Genomic DNA, 23403 nt, shown 5'->3' with positions numbered 1-23403 from the left:
GGCCTCGTTGATCATGGTGGAGGATGTATTTTACCCTCTATCTGGTCTGACAGGATGCTGTTCACTGCTCCCAGCAAGCAGCTTCCTGTCAGACTGGGAAGAGGATAAAGAAGATTCTCTACCGAAGTCTGCAAAGGCACACTATTTGGAGTGACAGGTGGAAAGAGGGGAATCTGTGCAGTCTTTCCTGCCGGTCAATCTGCCAGACACCTGGACATTGAGCCAGGTGACCTTTAGAAGATAGAATGTAGGCAGTTCTTGACCCCACATTTTGGGGTAAAAAAAATGGAGTCCTATTTTCCACTAATTACGTTATATATTGTATGTCTTTTACTTGGAAAATTGAACAAAATGCTACACAACATAAAAGTTGAACAGTCACAACTGGGATTAAAAGCAATTGAATAAAGCACAAACTAACAGACATTTAATGTACAAAGTTTTGTTTTGGGTCTTTTTTCTTTCTTAGAGCAGTTTTCATTTTTCCACTAGGACCATAGAAAATGCTGCCCTGTGCTCTCCATTTCTCCTCCACATTTTTAAATAAACTCACTGCATGAGTGCAATGAATGCTCAAGTATATCACTGCTCATTTGGGTTTATTTTCTTGCACATTGTCAGAAGATTTCTTGTCATATTTCTTGTTCTTTTTAAAAAATATGTTATGACGACAACATAGCCTAAAGACAGAAATAATTTTATTTGGAAAAATAAAGTGTTTCTCTTGAACACTGTTTACCAGTAATTGATGGGAGGCTGTGAACTATTTATGTGATACAGAACATTCCACATGTTAAGGTAATTTTATAAAAACATTCAGTCTGATATCAGTGACATTCAACTGTACTCGGTATATTTGAGTTTGAAAACCAGGGGAGGGAGCCCAATAAAATACTTCTTTCCATAGTCTCCTCCTTCAGTCCACATCAAATTGAACATTTCTGTTATACCCCCTTCCAACACACTGACTGTGCCTATCTCCTTTCCCTTTCTTGCTGCCTACGAGAAAACATGATTCAGCCTCAATGTGAGAATGAGTAAGAATGAGTGGCTAATAACTAAACGTAAGAGATCAGAAAAATGGTGTTGAGCTGAAGAGAAGGGAAATAGCTTGTAGCTATGAAGATAAGTGTGAGTGGCTGCTGTGGCCTCAGTAGAGTAAAAGCTTGGGAGAGGACAGTAACTAACATTATCACTATAGCCAATGCTTGTGAACTACAAAGTATGGTTATGTTATGGGAATGGGGTAAGCTAAAGCAAGTAAGTAAGTAAGTCTTATTTAGTAAAGACAAAAGTCATTTCGGAGCACAACCGAAACATGCATCTTGCAGGAATGGTGTTGCCATAGTGACAAAAATGTATACATAATACAGATTAAGGAGCAACGCACACATAGAAATAAATTTCTTAAGTCTATAAGGATACTTAAATTCACCTAGCTCAGGAAACAAATATGGGGAATCAGTTCCACCACATGGCTATATCGTGTTAAGCCCACCATGACTTCACAGTACCCCAATATCGGTGGGTCCTACACTAATTCCAACGTTCGAGATAAATAAAATAGTGCTAGTGCTAAATAAGCTGAAGTGTATTTAAACAATCTGTTTGTATGAGCATTGTGAGTATATGTAATATTATGCAAACTTATTGTGATAAATGCAATTAAAAACAAATTAGTGTCAAAACTAAACAATTAAAGTGATAGTGATTTGATGGAAGAGCATCTTCCACTAAATCCATGGTAAAACAATTAAAACCATCCCTTGGCATTTCATTAAGCATTGTTTCCTATTTTATCTATACCATCTCTTTGTTTTAGGCTATCGCCAGTGTGCTCCTGATGAATTTATCTGTGCTGATGGAAGATGTTTATTGAATTTTCAGTGGCAATGTGATGGAGACTTTGATTGCCCCGATCACTCGGACGAAGCACCGCTGAACAAACATTGCTTGAGCGCAGGTTCGGAATGTTACCTTGCTCTTTTCTGAACAGGCATATATACTTGGCAAGATAGCTCTACTATTGTGTTACAATTTAATTATTTTTAAAGATGGCTTTAAATAGGACCTCAGCTGTTATAACTCCCGATATACCTTGCCAGCATTAAGAGTGGAAAAGCACTGTGGGATGTGTAGTTATACAACTGGGTGTGAACCATTTGGCCATCTCGAGTTTAAAAGAAGTCTTTATTAAGCATTTGACTTGTCCATCTTCTTTCAGTTCTTAGAATGTCCTACAGTATTTTCATGCAGGGTTATATATATGTAAGCAATGTTCACAAACTCAAACACCTCTCAGCCGTCCTTTACTTTTAGTCTATTATTCTAGCCTGGGCTTAGCCTAGCGCAGACTGATTGAATCCAGATGTGTAATATATATTGTATTTTAATTCTCACTTTTACCTGTAAGGGAAGAAGACTTATACACAGTGGAAAATATGATTTGGGAAGTCCGATAGCCATCCATGCGGTGGTTCAACTCATCCAAATATCGTCCATGCAAAAATATTCAGGGAAGGCACACAAAAATGTCCACAAGAGGAATTGCCTGCCCCCTGTAGCGATGCCATAGATTTAAACGCATCATTTTTTTAAACTAAATTTGAAAGAATTAAAAATAAACATCCCAGCATATATAACTGCCACCTAATGTGCAGGTTGTATGATGTGTCACTGTTTGTCTGTGAGCTGACCTTTACTGTATGTAACACATTTCTAGTGTATCAAATCCTCGACAAACAGGAAAAACAGAGCACATCTACCCACATCTCCGAATTCTATCCTTGACATGTTAGATCTTTGTTCACTAACATCTGCAGAGTCAAGTTTAGCAGTCACACTACTACATCATGTGAAGTGTTTATTTTCACAACTCTATGAGTACACCAGTGCTAGCTCAGAAAAAAAGATTTAAACAACAGCCTGCAATCCACCTACAAGCAAAAGACACTCAGTGCAAACTTGGGTGTTTCATAGAAAGTTAGCATGAACATGGTTAAAGGGAACAGTGATTTTGTAGACATCAAGCTATCTATACCTACCTTTCCTTACTCTGGGTAAGATAATATCCATCCCAAAATAAATGATGAAAAGGTTTTTTTTCCTCTTTTTTTAACAGACTATATATGTAAACAGTTTTATTGTGTCTAAGTGAATCCTACCCATTACGTTGGTACTGAAATGCTCAAAACAGAATTCTAGTGAATTAAAGGACACTAGAAGCAGTGAAATTTAAATTGCTTTCTCTACATGTCAATGAATACCAAACATCTCCTTATGCTCATTTCAGACATCACATTCTTTCTTTTGTTTCATGACTAAATTGGCTGATTTTGAAAAGCTTGATCATTAAGATATAATAAATTCAAGTGGAAGCTTTTCAAATTTGTAATTAGTTTATACTTTGTCTTATCCTCAGTTTGTTTTCCAGCATTACAATTTACTCAAAACAATTTGGTTTGACTGATTTTCCTAGACGAGGAAGATACAGTGTGTTTAATAGGGCTACAGAAAATGTCAAATAAAAAATGGAAATCATTTTCCTCCCATGTTAATAATAATGTATTTTCATTACATGTCATGCACATGCATAATTCCGAATAATAATCTGTGTATAGTTGTTTTTAAGACTAGTGGTGTTTGTTGTATTTCTTTTTTCTTTTTCAGAACAGTCATGCAACAATTCCTCTTTTATGTGTAAAAACAGAAAGTGTATCCAAGAGAGATTTCTCTGTGACACTAACGATGACTGCGGCGATGGATCTGATGAGAGGGAATGCAATTTAAATGAATGTTTAAGCAAAAGAGTCAGTGGATGTTCCCAAGATTGTCAAGATCTCCCTGTTGGATACAAGGTAAGTAGTCAATATTTATAAGGTTGAGTTGCAAGAACACGTACGTATGAATTATTCATGAAATTAATTTGTTTTCTATGAGGCCATTGTTCTTTTTGCATTAGTTTAAGTAGGGACTCATGGTAGCAACATAAAATATATTTGATGTCGATGAGTGCAGCAAACACAGTAACTCAAGTACTGTTTTAGCTACTTGCAAATGATATACTGTTTGCAATTTAATTATACTAGATCGGTTTTAATTGTACCGATTAAGCTAAATTATAGTTAGTGACAAATTTATCATTTTAATGAGTTGGTAACAATATTTAACCTTTTTAATGAAACCGGTATGTGGAAGCAAGACATGGCAATATATTGTTTTACCTTTAACTTCTCTCTGAGTATAACATTAATTTTACTTGTCAACTGCCTTCTATTACAAGTGCAAATTGTATTCAAAGACAGAGTTTCCTTTAAGATGAACAGGAATCTTTAAAGGAACACTATAGTCACCTAAATTACTTTAGCTAAATAAAGCTGTTTAGTGTATAGATCATTCCCCTGCAATTTCACTGCTCAATTCACTGTCATTTAGGAGTTAAATAACGTTGTTTCTGTTTATGCAGCCCTAGCCACACCTCCCCTGGCTATGATTGACAGAGCCTGCATGAAAAAAAAAACTGGTTTCACTTTCAAACAGATGTAATTTACCTTAAATAATTGTATCTCAATCTCTAAATTGAACTTTAATCACATACAGGAGGCTCTTGCAGGGTCTAGCAAGCTATTAACATAAAATCTTAATTAAACAGAACTTGCAATAAAGAAAGCCTAAATAGGGCTCTCTTTACAGGAAGTGTTTATGGAAGGCTGTGCAAGTCACATGCAGGGAGGTGTGACTAGGGTTCATAAACAAAGGGATTTAACTCCTAAATGGCCGAGGATTGAGCAGTGAGGCTGCAGGAACATGTTCTATACACCAAAACTGCTTCATTAAGCTAAAGTTGTTCAGGTGACTATAGTGTCCCTTTAAATAAAACATTATTTGCTGATGAAATAATCATCTCTTGTCTTTATGTTACTCGCATTGTGTGCTTGAGTGTTTTACTGCTCAGGAGTTGCCTTTGCACAGTTGTCCTGGTTTGAATTGCAGTACATGCAGCTTATTACTTGCATGAATTTTATTTGTTTTTATGTTTGTATATTTTTTCTTAACATTGTAAGTCCTCAATCAGTCTTATTTATTATGAATACAACTAAAATTATTATTTTTTTTAATGCAAAGAGTGCAACACTCTATTGTATGCAAAACAAAACAAAAAGTTAAAGCATCCATTAAAATAAGCTAAATATAAATAATACATTTCTACACTGTCTGCTAAAATATTTCCAACCAGATCACAAGATGATTATATGAATAAAAGTCAGAAAAACAATATTCTTACTTATAACTTGTATTTCTTTGTTTCTATTATTTCCAAAGATTTAAAACATTGTGTAATCTAAAATAAGCAACTACTGCATTGTAGATTCTGGTTATGGCTGCCTGTCATACACACATATAAAATTGTGTCAAGTGCCATCTGTCCCTTTATGAGTTGGTCACTGTGCAGCCGTGGGTTAGCCTTGCTCAGTTTAATTGTACAACAGGCAAAAAAAAAAAAAAAACTTTGTATTATATTAGTTTAAAAATATGTTCACAATTTTCCCGTAAGATGCAGGCAAATTAACGGCAATTCCATTATCCAGCGCTCCCTGGGAGCTGTGTTCATGGAAACTGTGAAAGCCATAACTCTTACTCGGGTCTCGTTTCCTGGCAACCAGGTGCATTCTTTTCATCCGTGAGACTTTGTCATTGGAAGTCTGTTTGATGTTCAAAATTTCATCTTTTACCATTCTTTATACAATTATAGCTTCATACACAAATATGTACAAAATCTAGAATATTTTAATCATCAATTATGTCTTGGAATTAGACATTACCCAGTATAAATTAACAGCAACATTTCAAACTGTGTGTGTCTTTGAGTGTGTGTTTGGGTGTGTGTTAAGTTTGAGATATTACAAACAGGTATTACAATCTTCGTAGATACTAAATACAGTCTAAGTGACTTTATCCTTATGGCACCACAATGCCGGTAGGCACCCTGGACACAGGGGTCACAGGGTAATTGGGCCCCCTGGAGTGACAGGCCCGGTCGTAGCTGCGACCCCTGCGACTGCGGTAGTTCTGCCACTGCGTAATGTGAGGGATTCTATATTGAGTTGCTGTCGTATGATTGTCTGGTTAGATATTTCCATTAATTAGCAGATTTACAGGTGTAACTAATAAAGTGGCCACGGAATCTATGTATTAATACTAATAGTCTTTTAGATGGACTCTAACTTTTGTGCTTTCCAGTGCTAGATGTCATATTGTGCAGCTACATCAGACAATATAATCATCTTTTAGAATCATTGTGTTTTCGTTCCCATTTTGTACCTATCTCCCAATAGACTAAATCAACACTTTTAAAGGTTATTTGATGCTCAGAAGTGCTGATTCACTCAGTAACCTGGTGGGGAAAGATCATAACAGCGATGATAACCTGAAACAAATCATTCAAAGTCACAGCGGTTTCTTTAGCAGGTTATAGTTTTAGGATTGCCAAAGGCATTGTCTGGCTCATGTTCAGCTTCCAGGTTGTTATTATTCTGAGAACAACTCGGTCAACTCAACCAGAGATTGTATTTCTATATTATTTCTAATTATTGAGTAATGCCATGTTGATTATCATATTACATTTTTATGACACCAGTTGTGTCTTTTTCTAACTTTTAAATTGATGTTTGCATTTTTATTGATACCCCTGCGGGCTCTGTATTTGCACGAATTGCACGATTGCAAAAACAGAACATGATTCTCAAGGATCCCTAAACCAATCCCAGTTATTCCCGATGTTTGTAGCTCAATTCTATTACAAACAGGGTTATTTACTAAAAAAGGAATTGCCTGGATTTCACTGAGAATTTCAAAGAAGATTACACAATTTAATATGTTGAAGACTACATATCCCTTGATGCTTTGCCAGTATGGCTGTTAAAACCTGATGGGAGATGTAGTCCTTCACACCTGGAGTGTTGATGGTTTCATATCCCTGTAGATGGTCAAAACACAACTGGAATTCAAGTCATGGTCAGTGACCAGAAAGTCAACAGACCCATTGAATGAAATTTCAGGTGTAATTTTAAATTCTGTTTAATGCTTATTATAATTTATAATTTTACAACTGAGCTAAAATTGAAGCATTGAAGCATTGCTCTTTTTGTCGATATGACACATATATCTGTGCAAAAAAATTACTTTGACATAAATTGCTCACTTTACAGTATGAAATTTCTACCTGTATGGAGTTTAGCATTTTAAAATTGCAAACAGTCTCATTCTGATGATTCCAGGTATAAAGAGTCCTTGCAAGGAAATTAAATTGAGATAGTAAAGAGCATATTACATGGCAATGTATTAGCAATACATTGATACTTTAAACATATTTGGTTTAAGGCAAGGGATAAACTAGAAATTATGAATTTGCATGGGTAAAACAAGTATATGGGATGCAATTTGCTTTCCTAAAACCCTAAACAAGCTGTTTAATATGTTGTTTCTTTTTACTTTTACCCTTATAAGCTCTTGAACATGCTATGTTCTGCTATGTAGAGTTTGAAATAGGGCACACAAGTACTTGCTCAAAGTATCATTGCACCCTTAACCAAAAGCATGCTTTGTGATTCATACGAATGACCCTAAACCAAACATCTTTCCACATTATCTGGTGTTTTGCAAACTATGAGATAATATATACTGTTGCTTTTGTTCACAAATACCATGTTGATCTTGTGGTCCACCCAATTGTTGTGTAGGGTCTGTCTGTGGTGCTGTGTGTGGTACCTGATAGATACTCTTTGTGGTGAGGTGTGAGTGGATAAGGTATGTGGTGTAATGTAGTGTGTGTAAATAGTAGCTGTTTGTGATGAGGTGTTGTTTGTGTAAAGGGGCTGTTTGTAGTGTGTGCATGGGTATGTGTGAAGAGGGTTTGTTTGTTGTGTGTGTGTGTGACATTGCCTCTTTTGCAGAGTTTTGCATTTAGCACATAATTTCATTCCACAGTCTCATATTTATTATCAGGAATACCTTTAAATGTGATTGAATCTTTTTCATTTATAGAAGAAAATTGCAGGTAATAATACAGACTGATGGGGATATATTTTTATTTTATAGTGCAAATGTTGGCCTGGCTTTCAACTGAAGAATGATGGCAAAACATGTGTAGACATTGATGAATGCTTATCGGGCTTCCCCTGTAGCCAGCAATGCGTCAATACATATGGAACCTATAAGTGTTTATGTGCAGAAGGCTATGAAATACACCCAGAAAATCTAAATGGCTGCAAATCTCTTTCAGGTAACACATGGCGTTTATGTACTGATGAATGAAAAATGATGTGCAGAAAGTCTAATATATAAAGATTAAGTGCTGTTATATATTATGCTGGTGATTAACAATCTGATTTGGTCTTTTCTTTTCCTGCTCCTTGGAGACCTTTTCTAATTTGAGCTAAAGATAATCTTCAATAGAAAATCAGAATTCTTTAAAATTTATGTTTGTACAGAAGTTACTCCTATTATGTATTCTCCAGGCATAGTTCTTTCTGCATAATTATAGTGCGTTATGATATTGTGAATTATTAAGTGCTTGCTGTGAACTGAGATTCTAGAAGAGAAAATATAAAATGAATAGCATAACCTGAACTGGATCACCTCTGTATGCTGTTAATGACAACACGAGCATCGGAGAATTATGTATTAAATTAGGTAGACAAATGTGGGGTGTTTAAGATATTTAAAAATACTGGATCTCATCATTAAACTATAATATATTTTCACCTTTCTATATATTAATATTAAAGTGTATTCTCTTTTTTATTGTATCATTGTTAAATGATTTAAAGGGCCACTATAGTGCTAGGAATACAAATTTGTATTCCTAGCACTATATTACCCTCTGCGCCGGCCTTAGAAAAGGTTAAAATCCCTTTTTTCACTTACCTGATCCTAGTGCTGATGTCCCTCTGTGCTGGGTAAGGCTTCGCCTCCAATTCTCCTCCGTCGACATCAGCTACATGAGCGGTGAGCTCCACGATCGCATTAGGATGTCACCATAGGAAAGCAATAGATCAATGCTTTTGCTGTGGGGTTTTAGCTGACGCTGGATATCCTCATGGAAAGCGTGAGGACATCTAGCATCAGTTAGCAGACCAAGTCCACTAAGGACCAGGAAGTGCCTCTAGTGACGGTCTGGTAGACAGCCACTAGAAATTGAGTTAACCATGAAAGGTAATCATTGCAGTTTCTCAATAATTGCAGGATTAAGGAGGGGACAGGGAAACTGCACCCAGACCACTCCAATGAGATATACAGGTCTGGGTGCCTATAGTACCCTTCAATTTGATTTGCATTTCAGTGCGTATATTTACTTTGAGTTGCAGTTGATTAACCCTTAAATGAACACTATAGGGTCAGGGGCACAAACATGTATTTCTGACCCTATAGTGGTAAAATACATTTTTAACCCATTTGCCCCCCTTAAATAGAATGCACATTAACTTTATTTACAGCACCATGCGGGTCAGCCATCGCTGGTCGATCAGAATTGATGATCTCAGTCAATTCAATGCTTTCCCATAGGAAAATAACTGGATTGGCTGAGATCATCAAGGAGTCAATGTGGAGTTAAACATCATCCTTGCCAATGAGCAACGCCTCACAGAAATGCAGAGCATGTAGACGCTGAACGTCAGTGCTACACATGTGCAGCACTAACCCAGGAAGCATTTCTTCTGGTTGTCTGAGGAGTGGCCACTAGAGGTGTTCCTAGGCTGTAATTTAAACACTGCCTTTTCTCTGAAAATGCCCATTTAATGCCCATTGGCCAAAGCACTTTTATTACTATTAAAGCAAGTTTACTTCTGTGGAAAGGAGAACCTCATTTGCACTTTACTGGGGGTGGTAAAGTAATGCTAATAGGATATATACATTTTGTATACATTTTCTTACAGCTCTAGGATAGGAGAAAAAAACTTTTATCCTCACATGGTAAAAGCAAAATTCAGAAAACTAATTAATAGAAAACTAATTGGGATAAAGAAGAATGTTTCTCATTTTGAGTGTATATTATTGATTTTGATTTATTGTCAACTGATATTAGAATGTGGCATAGACTAAACCACTGCTTTGGGTTCAGGTCTGCAAACTTTTTGATTTTAAGAGAATGTAACGGTCTGCTATATGTATTAAATAAGTCTGTGTTAATATAGGACTTGGCTAAATGTAATATATATTTATTTTTGAACTTAGTTGAGGACCCTTTCCTACTTCTGGCTGATCATCATGAAATAAGAAAAATGAGCACTGATGGATCGAATTACACAATGTTGAAACAGGTTAGATTTTAGAAAATGTGCTGTAGTTTTCAACTTTGCATTATGGGTTGTTGGGATCTTTTGTTTGCTTTTTTATTTCTGTCATACAATAAAAACAAAATAAATAAACATGACACCACTGTTAAGGCACTCCCGGCATAAATGAGTGAAACCGATGTTTAGTAGATCTTCCCCCTTTAGAGACACATGCACCGTTGCTGTAGACCGCCAAACTCCGGAACGGAGTATAAGGGAATGCTCCAAACTCCCGAACAGAGAATCATATGAACTCCTCCTCTCCTGGAACAGGCAAAAGAATACTCCAAAGTAGCAATCCCCCCAAAACACGAGACCAAGCTCCGTCTTGAGGGTAAAACAGGAATCTGCTTTAATGAGGGCTACCTGCCCAGTATTTATGCAGGTCTCCCACCTGGTGGACGCTCCCCTAGGGGACCAGATGGAAGACTGGGGCAAGTATGATACATTAGCCAATCACAGTGGCTCAGACATAAACCCTCCCCTTGGTACAAGCAACCCCTCCTCTCTATCCTGGAGATAATTGGGAAGAAATCCAATTATCTCATGGATTGAGGAAAAATGCCATTTTAAATAATACAGTAAAAAAATACATAAAATTCCATAACTTCAAAACTACCGAATGCATTCCACACATATAACGTATCCCCAGATAGCCTAGATCATTAATACCAGATCCAATACACACAGTTCAAAGAGCCAAAGTCTTTCACACTGTTCTTTCGGTATACGAAAGGCTCCATGGGATGGCTATCTGGGTTAAGTCCATCCGTGAAATAAAAAGTCCCGAACGGACCGGTGTTCGTATGCCAGATGACAAAGAATGGAGGTCGGCGGTTTTCAGCGTTGTTCGGGAGAAAAAGTGTCCGTTTGGAGTTCCATAAGTTTGTCGATGAACACCGCTGTGTATTCATGCATCTAAGATGGCCGCCGCCTCATGGTCGGCATACGAACGACGACCACCCAGCATACGGTTTCAATTAGGAGGTGTCTGCGGTTAACCACAACATTTGAATTGGGGCCAATAGGTTAACCAGCAGCACACTCTTCTTCTGGGTAGCCGGCCGTTCTGCTGTTTGTTCGGTAGATTATCAAACAAACTAACGGGGAATTACGGACAGGCAACTACACTAATCCGCCGGGAAAGCACTATAGTTCTAAGACAGAGGGATCTGTCACAACCACTTTACTCATTTTTTTTATTGCACCAACACACATTAATGTAGGACCCATTGATAGTGGGGTGCTGTAATGTAATGGTGAGTTAAACACAATATGACCACATGGTGTAACTGAATTCCCATATTTGTTTGCTAATATAAGGTATTTTAAGTAGCCTTATAAAATTTAAAATAGTATTTAGTTTTTTGTGTTCACTATTTCATAATCTGTATATATTTTAGTCTTTATGACAGCATCACTGCTGAGATTTACATGTTCTGTGTGTGCCTCCCCCCATTCTTTTTTTTTCTGTTCACATTTAAAGACATGCTACATGCTATTGTTCTCTAAAAATGATTGCATGTTGGGATACACTGATAAATGTTCGATCAACATGGCTTCAGCTCTCAGTATCACCATTTACCTTGAGATAACGGCATGCAAGCATAGTATGAGTACTTAATAATATATCCAAACATGCATCAGAAGTTTTTTGTAACTCTCTTAATCCAACAGTTCTTTGTTTTGGCCTTTTTCCTATTTGTATTATGTTTGTTTTGATCTATCTTGCTATATATTTGTCTATCTTTCTCTCTGTCTGTCTGTATCAATATTACATTATATAATTCTTACATTATTTTAAAGACATGTAACAAACAGAGATATGATAAGCATACAGGCTTGGAATCCCCAATGATCAAGAGGACCACACAACCAAGTCAAAATGTAACCATACACTGTTAGCTGTGCACATATATCACATATAAATGATTCCTGATGCAGGTTTAAAATCTGCTCTTCGTGGACTGAATACTTGGAATACGCTGAACAATGACCATACTAAAACTAGAAAAAAAAATTCTAACATTTAATGGCTGATAATCATAGGACAAGCACAGTAGAGACATACCAGCAAACTCTGTAGAGACTATTTATAATAAAAGGGAGAGGTTAATGCAAATGTGTGGGTCAAAGGTAACAGATATACACATAATTAATCTAATGCAGAATAAAATGCAGTGATGATAAAGATCTAAAAGGATTCATGATATTGTAAGAACTAGTGGGATTATGTGAATTAGAATGCACATACATACTGTGATTAATTCTTAATTCTTGTGGTGATACATTTGCTGCTTATCCTGACAGTTGTACAATTCCTGTAGCTGTGACCAAGGGCACTCTATATCTAATCTCTAATCCCCTATTTTATGTTTATATTTATTTTAGATCTGATAGCATGTATTTCTAGTTTCATGTTCCCAATAATAAAATGTAATAATCTGTTCTGAAAGATCTATAGCATACACTGTGGATTTGATGCAATGAGACCTGGTTTGACTTTTTTTGTCTGGGATGGTAACCCAATTTCAATGTTACTGTTATGACAAAAACATAGAAAGAATTAGCAATGTGTTAGGTGCAACTTAAGTAAAACTATTTCTGCTAGAGTGGGTTATCCGTTGACTTCAATGATGACTTAACAAAGGTGCAGGACATTAAGAAAAGCCTTCATGTCCGCAATGTAAACTGTGATATTAAACTGTGATATTAGTTCTTGGAGAAATGCTATTCATATCACTGTACCTTCTTATCAATAGATAGCATAATACATATCTTTGTTTCCTTCTGTAGGGCTTAAACAATGCAATTGCAATGGATTTTGATTACAGAGAAGAGGTCATATACTGGATTGATTCAAGCAGATCAAATGGCAGTCGTGTAAATAGGATGTTTGTGAATGGCAGTGACGTTAAGGTAAATATGTGAGAAGGAAATATTGCTTGAATAAATACTAGAATATTTCCTGTCTGGCCATTGCCTAAATATATATGAATCCGTTAAATAAAAACGTCCTCAAGAATGATGAAATCCTTGAAAACAGAACAACCAAGAGAGGAAAAAAAAAAATTTAATAGTACGGGGTAGGCACTCCCGGAAGGTTAGAAAATCCTTTCTGGTTAGTAGTGGGCATGGGGTAGGTTGTATTAATCGCTAATACCACAAGTCATGGCACGGAGTAAAGAGCAAGATGATATGTGTGACATTAAAATCATTACTTTAATCCTATATTGTCAATGGGGGTATTTTAGACCAGTGGTGAACTAGCCCAACATATTTTAAAGGCAATGAAGCCACATAGGAGGGTGTTGTTCCAGAAAAGAAGTGTGTTGCATTATTACCAAATGATGAAACACAGGCCCTCCAAACCTTGACATCTCCATTCAGTGGACCTTCACAGCAGCACATACATAGAGACATGCTGAAGTGTTCTGATGTGGGGTGAATGTCTTTTGCTTGCTTAGTCATTTAATAGCATGCTCGTGGGTGACATGTCTAGGTCTGACAACCTAGGTCTAGGGAAATAACTAAACTGATTCATATATGTATAACATGTAGGTATTTTTCCTGCCATACCTGACTGTAGCTCTCCTTGTTAAAGGTGCATATGATTTGCCTTTAGCAACAAGCAAACGTGGAGGTTTTGTTGATAATTATATCAACCAGCAACTCCCAACAATTTAATTGCAGCTTGTCCTTTATTGGGCATGCATAGTGTTATTTATATGTACAGTTATCTCTGTGCATATGTTTTAGTTGGTGCAGCAAAGAAAAAAAAACAAATGTGTAAGATATTCTTTAACTTAAAATTCCTTTTTAAATAACTATATCTAATGTATCTATATCATTGACATATATTGTTGCTATATACTATTGCATATGTTTGGAGTGAATGACAATTAGATATTTTTACAACGCGAAATAAACAAATAAACAAAATAAACACAGGTTGGACTTTTTTTTCCATTTTAATTCTCTCAGGTTGTGCACAACACTGCCGTACCCAATGCATTAGCTGTGGACTGGATTGGAAAAAATCTCTATTGGTTTGACACTGAGAAGCGGATTATTGAAGTCTCAAAGCTCAATGGCCTGTTTCCTACTGTTCTAGTTAACAGAATGATAAAGTTCCCTCGAGATTTGTCCCTGGACCCACAGGCTAGGTATTGTTCAGATAAGTAAACATTACAAGTCGCAGATTTTTTTGTATACTATATTGATTGTTTGCACTTTGAGTCGATAAGATGTTTACAGCTGTGATAAGTTAATAATATGTTGTATCTCAAATTTTATTTATAGAACATTTAAAGGGTCAGCCATACCATTCATTTTCTTTTTATTGGTACCTCTTTATAAACTGGTTCTAAGTTTCTTGAAAAAGAATGCTGCTATTTAACATACAATTGTTAGTTCTGTTTCTAAAACTTTAATTAGATTTATTTAACATTCAATACAAATCATTTAATTCATTGCAGTGTACAGCTTAAAAACGTTGACTTCAAAAAGCTATTCAAAGTGCTATATTCAGTACTGATGTTAAGGAAAATGTTTTAGTTTGAAAAAGCTATTGACTGCAAACTCAGGTCAAAAGCACTTGAAATATGAAGTTAAATTTCACCATCTACAATTTTCACACTAATGATAAAGAATTAATTAACTTTTATGGAATTAGAAATTTAAAAAAATGCCTGGAGTCCCCACCCAGCTTCCTGATGACATTATGTCAATGTTTTGGAACCCCAAAACTTTTTCAATAAGGGGTTCCTCTTTTTTCAGGCCGATCATGTGTGTCAGTTTCACAATTGGCATGCTACTACTGGTATAGCTTAAACTTTATTGTATGGCCCGACCTTTAACCCCACCCACAAACCACAAATATGTATATGTAGATCCTGTTACATTTTCTTAATGATATCTATCTATCTATCTATCCTTTTAAAAATAACACGTAAAAGAAGAGCTATTGCAATATTCTTTTAAAACTCACATGTGTGTTGTTTTTTTCTTCGAAGACTTGTGTATATCCTGGTACGGTGGGAGTAAAGCTCATGTAAACACACTGTTTATTGACTCTGCATAGGTATTTGTACTGGATTGACTGCTGTGAATCTCCTCATATTGGTCGCATTGGTATGGATGGTACCAATCAAAGTGTTGTCATAGAAACAAGGATTTCTAGACCAACAGCGTTAACAATAGATTATGTCAACAAAAGAATCTACTGGGCCGATGAAAATCATATTGAATTTTCAGACATGAATGGATCTAATAGGCACAAAGGTAAGATTTTTCATTTCAAAAAGGTGGCTTTTAGTGTGGAATAAATATAGTATTTGTAAAAAATATAGCCTATTTTCTACAGGTTTAGCTGGTGATGTGTGGGTGTACTGTATCAGAATATTAAAACGTATAGAACTTTGTAGAATTGTCTAGAGAAATCAAACTAGCTGAGTCAGAGAATATTCAAGAGCTTATTGACTAAACAGTGAGCTTTGGCAAGATGACCACTGGCTTGAAAAGTTCAGGACAAAATAACTGAGTTAGAAAAAGAAATCTCAATTTCACACAGATTGGAGATTATTTTTATTTTACTTGCTTTGGCTTCGGCTTTGCAGATCATTTGCTACCTTTCCACAATTCCCCTTCCAGTAAGTAGTGGAATTTATTCATAGAAGAGTAAATTGACAATTTTCATCCGGCTTTTGCTAGCTGATTGTCCGTGCAGCAAAACATATATTTTGTGAATAAACCCCTTTTTATTAAGGGATACAATGTTGGAGCACAGTGGGCTAGTAGATTGCTTTCTGGGGTAATAAACAAGGAACTCTATATTATTAGCATTGATTCAAAGGCTGACGTACATTATTTGTTGGCTGTTTCCTCATGTCACTATACAGCTTGAGATGTGATGGGATGTACTTTAGCAGAGTGCTGCTGGACAAGCTAGCAGGCAGGAGGTATGCAGGGCCTTTGCTAGCACTGTGTGGGTTTATCCATGGGCTGGTCACGTGTGTTTTTAACCCCTTAAGGACACATGACATGTCTGACACGTCATGATTCCCTTTTATTCCAGAAGTTTGGTCCTTAAGGGGTTAATTATCTCCAAACATGGAATGACCCTCTGGGATATTTTCAAGGACATGGGACCTGTGAGTTTTGCATGCAAATAATGCTTTTCACTTGTACTTGGCCCCAGGTTAAAAATTGCGAGCTCTACCGTGAGACTGGGTATAGATGTAATAAGTGTAGAAGAGTAATACATCGACAGAGGATAAAATACTGTGCAGTGGATTAAGTTTTGAAGTGTTTAAAGTAACACTATTGGATCAGGAACACAAACATGTTTTCCTGACCATATAGTGTTAAAAAATCCCAGCCCCTCCCTTCCCTCACTAAATATAGTCTGCAACTGCTCGCTCAGCCCCTGTCTGCTGACATCATCAGAAGTGGTGGTCTGAGCCAATCACAATGCTTTCCCATAGGGTTGTCTGAGACTGTCAAGGAGGCAGATCAGGGGCAGAGTCAGCACAAGTAAAACATAGCCCTGGCAAATCAGCATCTCCTCATGGTGGAAACACTGAATGGCAATACTGCACAGTGTGTAGCACTGCCCCAGGAAGCACCTCTAAAAGCCATCTGAGGAGTGACCAGATTTATCCACAGGCTGTAATGTAATAAGCTGTAGTTGTTCTGGTAACTATAGTGTCCCTTTAATGTTTGGAATTTAAGGTAATAGACTGGAGAGTATGTAATAGATGGATACCTGTTTATTACACTGGGAAGCATATTAACACAGAGAGAAGTGAGTTAATAGGATGGGCAGTGCTTGAACAGGCTGGGCACTGGTGAGAAAGAAGACAGTATGTGATAATAGACTATTTAGTGTATTCATTACTTATCACTCTCTCCTGTAGCAGCACTTTTACTTATTCATAGTCCCTCTCGAGGCTCTCCAAAAAAGTTACATGTTCATGAACAGTCTCATAATTAGTCAATCCTGAGGGTGTCAGACAGAATGTGATTGGCTGTGAACACTTTTCCTTGCCCAATGCAAGATACAAAGGCCAATATTAGCTAAACATTGGTCTGCCCTACATTGTGCTACCTGCCGATGACATAAGCTAGGCAGTGACTCGCCCATGCATGAAGCCGCGCAGTGCAAATAGTACTATTTCACACATAGCTAGCTGCTGCTTGCCATTGCTAATACTGGTAATTTATTATACTCCGACTGGAGTGTGTGAGTGACTCTTATAGCACTGACACACTTGCTGGCTTACCATTAGGGGTTAATGTTTACCTCTATGCTGTGGTGTATTACCAAACTATATACATTATGTAAGCATGCACATATAAACTCTGGTCCGTCTACTTTAACAAATATTTATTCAGAGACAAAACAACAACATACAAATAATGACACACAATCTAACTAACTAACTAACAACAACAACCACAATCTAACTAATTAATAATAACAACTAAATCTAACAAAGTCATCAGATCTCATTCATAGATCTCATCCATGTCTGCTCAGTAGCACAACCAAGAAAGGACAGGAGGAATGAAGATAGGGGGAAGTGGTTATCTCTTTCCTGGCTTTTAAAGGTATTGAATTACCGTATCAAAGGGTAAAGCTTATCCTCCCTGTAACAAAGGCATGCATGAGCTTGGTCACATGACCCCGGGTCACCATATTAGTTTGATGACAGTATGTCACCACATAGGCCTCTTTCATAATTATAGTTATAGAACAGATACTGTTTGCAAAACTAAAAATAAAAAAAGAATTTATGCAAGGTCATTTGAAATTGTTAAAGCAAATATGCCAATTTATTATTTATGACACATCAACAATTTTAGGTCAAGGAACAACTAGCAGGTTACATCTTAATGCATCAAATATGTTGGTATTTTATGAGTTATTACGTTATATAACAATAAAAATATTCTATTGTTTACAACACAATAAAACCTAATATTAAATACAACTGCAAAGCTGGTTACCATAGACACACTTTACAGCCACTAAAACATTGAATTATACAGCCTTTTCCGGAAGCTTGACAGCTCGAATGATAATCACAAAACATAGTTGGAACTCTGCACTAACAAGTATGGTAGAGTTTTTCATAATGGCTTGCAGCTTCATGTTACTTCATTTATTTTTTTCCATACGTCTGCAACTTTGTGCATTTTTTTTCTAGTGCAACTCTTTGTGTTCCTCACAATGTAAACTCAATACAGCACATTATTATCAATATTTAAACATTCACTTTTACTGATAAGTACTTTTACATTTTCTGAACTTTTTATGCTTTACTCTTTTAAATTAAAATGTTTTGCAAATTGTCCATAACACCTGATATACATAGCTACAAGGCTTTTAAACAATTTTTATTATTATAACTGCAATAAATATATAAGTGATTCACATCAATTTGTTTAGTTATACTGTAGAATATTTACTGAGAATGTCATCATAGAGTGGATGTTACCTTCACTGTACAGAATCCAAAGTGGAGAAGTGGTTTTGATTTGTATAATTTTTTGTATTCATTCCCATCCACCACAAATGCTATTTAAAGTTATAATCAACCATGTTGCTAGATAAAAAAGAACCATTTGACAAGCACAAATTGACTGATGCAGATGACAATACTCTTTCCATTCCATGTGTCTTTGTATAAAATAATTTATAAACATAAATAAAATAAATAAATAAATGCATAAATAAATAACTAATATATATATAGATATACACTTTATACCAAGATCCAGCGCACACACTCACGCATTCACTACACAATAATTTCAGAGCTCACGGAAAGTAATAGTTTCCTTTAAAAACACCTAACCTAGGCAAAGATAATAAGGTTTTAGTTACTGCATATGATCATACATTTCATACCCTGCCACAATGCCAGTGTACCCCATTCTTGGAGATATTTACACATATATATATATATTTATATATAGATGTAAAAATACAGATGAAAAAAGTATCATGTAATATATTTTTTGTTGGAATAACAGAATGTTATAATGACAAACTTTCGGGAGAACCTCCCTTTCTCAAGTCTAAAGCATTTCTGAGCACAGACGACACATAGAATTCGAAGTTGAGTTGAGATACGGGGTTAAAGCTACATGAGTGCAGATAAGACACAGGTCTGCACCCAGCTTTAACCCATGTATCATAACTCAACTTTGAATTTTAAGTTTTGTCTTTGCTTAAAAATGTCAGCTTTTTTCCCCTAGCTGAAAAGTTAGAAATGAGTAAATATTGTGATATATATTTTATAGAGAAATACTTTACATAAGCATACCCAGGTACCCTAGGTATTTATCCAAGTGACTGTCCAGATTTGAAAACATACTGCTTGGTCTTTAGAATAGAGATATCTTTAAATAATTGATCTTTTAAATATGAAAAAGTAGGTTGGGGACAAACAAGATCTAATTTCATATAGTTCAAAAAATTTAACTGCACTCCGTTTATATGATTTAGACAAACAGTATTTTATGTTTTATAAAAAAAATCACAGTCTGCAACAACTTCAAGTAGCAACAAAAACACAAAAAAACAAATCTTAATTACCATTCCCTCTTTTACAACGCTCTTCAAACTTTGCCATACAAGTCATCAACGAGTACATTTTAGTTAATAGAATGTAACTTAGAGAAGGAAGTATTGTCCCAGAGAGGCTTTTCAAACTGGTACATATTTTTAAATTGATATGTTTTCTAATGTTTCAGCCTCAGTCTGAATACTTAAACAGATTTTCCCGGTTATATCTTTGAATAACAAGTAAACTGGTAAAAAGTAATTTAAAATATTGGATGAAAGTCAGATAGAGTTATTAGATAAGTGGAAATGGCAGCTGCATTCTAATTTCTTGTTAAAAGTCTATAGACGATCTATAAACATTTTATTGCAATTAACCTTTTTAAAGATTTTGTCCAACATAAAATCATTGTTTATTTTCCCTTGTCTTCTTTTTTTATGTCATGAATTCTCTTTGACTTTTTAAAATTATATTTGTTGATTGTATAGAAAGAAAGAAAATACCCATATCGAGGTATGTACTAGTAGTACCAACATTACCTAAAATACATAAACATGTAACAAAGGAATGCCCCTTTGTGTTTAACCCCATAATGGCCAAACTTCTGGAATAAAAGGGAATCATGACATGTCACGCATGTCATGTGTCCTTAAGGGGTTAAATATTCTAATTTATATGCCTTTATGAAATAAAACTGGCATGATATGCTTCTTATGATAAATTATATATTAGTATATTGTATGTAATAAAAGGGTTCTGTTATATAATAATTTTAATGCATTCAACCATTAAAAACAACATTCCTCACATGTATTGTATCTTTATAGCTGTGGTATTGTAGTGTATACCATTAAAATATTTTCTTTGGCATTTTTTTGAGTATATATGAAGCAGTCTAATTGTAATTGCATTGCAATTTGTACATTTGTACCAAGTTCCACTCTGAGTTCCCAAGGAAGTTTACAATTAAAGCAAAATCTTTGTTTATTGGAATAACAGAAGGTTATAATGACAAACTTTTGGGAGAACCTCCCTTTCTCAAGTCTAAAGCATTTCTGAGCAAAGAAGACACATCAAATTCGAAGTTGAGTTGTGATAAGGGGTAAAAACTGCCTAACTGAAGATGCAGTGTGCCCTCTTTCCAAGAAAAGAATTACAAGAAACTCATGTGAATGTAAAATATTCTAGCCAACAATTAACTCTAGAATATGTTTAAATGACGTTTAATACAAGGCAAAGACAGATTTACATGGTTAGTGACAAAACTCCAAATTGCATACTCGACAACTATAGATGTTCTGGAAAAAAATCTCCATCTTAGCTATTGTCACAACTTTGGCATTTTAGTCTATAGTTTATTGTTCAGAATTTAATTTGCTGATATCTGATGTTATGTCAATAACCCTTATAGTGTGATATGATGTTGCAAATACATTTCAAATAGCACAGACACGTAAAATGGTAATAAGACCATTCATTATGCCATTAGGATAAATCTTTAATGAATGTGTGTTTTTTTAGTTAATATGTGTGCACCCCATGTAGCAATAATTTCAAAAAGCAGATGATTCTCCATGCTTATATGTTGCAGAATTAAAGTTGAAATTGTTTTTGTTTAATTATTTGAGACATCGGACCACTCTCTCCTTAGCACTCACATGATTAACATTATTCTACGATACTCATTTTCATCTGTAAAAACGAACCAAGCTGTGCAGCAAAACATTAAAAGCAGTTCTTGTTCATGGTTCAAAATGAAAAATAATGACCTCAGTGCATTCACAAATAGCTTTAAATGCAAATGCTTAGAACCTCTTTAATATTTAGCATGTCATTTGTCTCAAGTGCAGGTAAGGTACTTGTTAGCCAGATTCACTCATTTACTTCTCAGTGGTGGGGCCCACTAAACACTATCAAGTTGTTCTTGTAAAATTTATCATACATTCTCTTAACCGATAACAAAAAGCCCACAGAGCCTGACAGCTTGTCACAGCAATTATTCAAAAGAAGTTATATAGCAGTTGTATCTGTCTAACTATTCAGTATTAAATATTTTAACTGGCAGACTCCCAACTGCGAATATTAATCTGATCAACTCTTATTACAGTCCCTATTCAAGATATTCAAGGGGTAATTGCACTAACATTGTTTGAAGACTACATCTACTGGACGGATGCAAAAACCAAATCATTAAGCCGTGCCCATAAAACCACCGGAGTGGACAAGACATCACTGATGAACTCTTGGCATGCCATATCAGATATTGACGTGTATCATGCATACAGACAACCAGACGGTGATTATCATTTTTCTTTTAGGCTTTCTTTTCATATTATGTTAAATTACCGGAAATAGTTAGTATCTTAGTTATTTCTAATATTTTAATTGTAATTGTCTTAATTTATTCATATTTTACCCATTTCAGTTGATTTAATAAAGTTAAAAAAAACAAAATATATTTATACATAATTCTGATTTGTAAAAGAAAATTGGATGTGTTCAATTACAAATATTCGGGATCTATTCAACTTGCAGTAAGGATTATAACAAGTACCAAAATAATACAAAAAAATCCCCACTAATTCACCAAACATATAGAGTGAAATATGGGTCTCTCTAACCCTTATTTATTTTACTGTAAAGGAAGATTAAATGAAGATGACTCAATAAATCACTATGTATCTATCTATCTCAGTGACGTATTGGCTGCAAGGCAAACAAGGCATTTGCCCTGGGCAGCACTTTCCAGAGGGCGGCAAAAAACACCGCCCTCAAAAGTTCCAAGGCGGACGGCGAGGGAGAGCTGATTTGTGAGCTCTCTCTGCTCAGCTCCCTCGCGCACTGCAGAGTGATGCCAGAAGCTGTAATATGACGTCAGCAGAGTGAGCTCACAAATCAGCTCTCCCTCATCGCCCGCCTTGGAATTCAGCTAGCCGCCCAACTGCCTGCACGCCTGCCTCCCTCCCTGCCCAAGCAGCCCGGCCAGCAGCCCCAATGGACCACTGTTAAAAATCCACCCAGCTCTCCCAAAGGTAGGGAGGCTGTGTGGATTTGTATTAAAATTAAAAAATAAACTGGGAATGTTGGGGGGTGTGTCTGTGTCTGGCTGGCTGGCAGTGGGTGTGTGTCTGGCTGGAAGTGTGTGTGTGTCTGTGTCTGGCTCTCTGGCTGTCTGGCAGTGTGCATGTGTGTGTATATGTCTGTAAGGGTGTGTGTATGTCTGTCAGTGTGTCTGTATATCTGTCAGTGTGTCTGTATGTCTGTCAGTGTGTGTCTGTGAGTGAGTGTATGTCTGTCACTGTGTGTCTGAGTGATTGTGTGTGTCTGTGAGTGAGTGTTTGTGTCTGTGAGTGAGTGAGTGTTTGTGTCTGTGAGTGAGAATGAGTATGTCTGTCAGTGTGTGTCTGTGAGGGAGCCTGTGTGTCTGAGTGATTGTGTGTGTCTGTGAGGGCGCCCGTGTGTCTGTGTGTGTGTGTTTGTGTCTGTCTGTATGTGTG

The 23403-nt window shown here is 36.0% G+C and overlaps 1 protein-coding gene across 1 annotated transcript in view; it reads left to right on the top strand.

Moving 5' to 3' along the window:
* Window positions 1-23403, top strand: part of LRP1B (LDL receptor related protein 1B) — a 1140323-nt gene that overhangs the window by 963760 nt on the left and 153160 nt on the right. Inside the window, exons 54-61 of the mRNA XM_063429375.1 lie at window positions 1823-1963; window positions 3670-3857; window positions 8098-8281; window positions 10234-10319; window positions 13131-13253; window positions 14319-14500; window positions 15418-15617; window positions 22014-22202. Of these exons, the coding sequence (XP_063285445.1) occupies window positions 1823-1963; window positions 3670-3857; window positions 8098-8281; window positions 10234-10319; window positions 13131-13253; window positions 14319-14500; window positions 15418-15617; window positions 22014-22202 (1293 nt within the window). The remainder of the gene's footprint in view (window positions 1-1822; window positions 1964-3669; window positions 3858-8097; window positions 8282-10233; window positions 10320-13130; window positions 13254-14318; window positions 14501-15417; window positions 15618-22013; window positions 22203-23403) is intronic.

Source organism: Pelobates fuscus, chromosome 8 (genome assembly GCF_036172605.1).
Source record: "Pelobates fuscus isolate aPelFus1 chromosome 8, aPelFus1.pri, whole genome shotgun sequence".
NCBI classification, from domain to species: Eukaryota; Metazoa; Chordata; class Amphibia; order Anura; family Pelobatidae; genus Pelobates; species Pelobates fuscus.
Note: the sequence above shows the minus strand (reverse complement) of the source record. Positions and strands in the feature narration are given on the sequence as shown.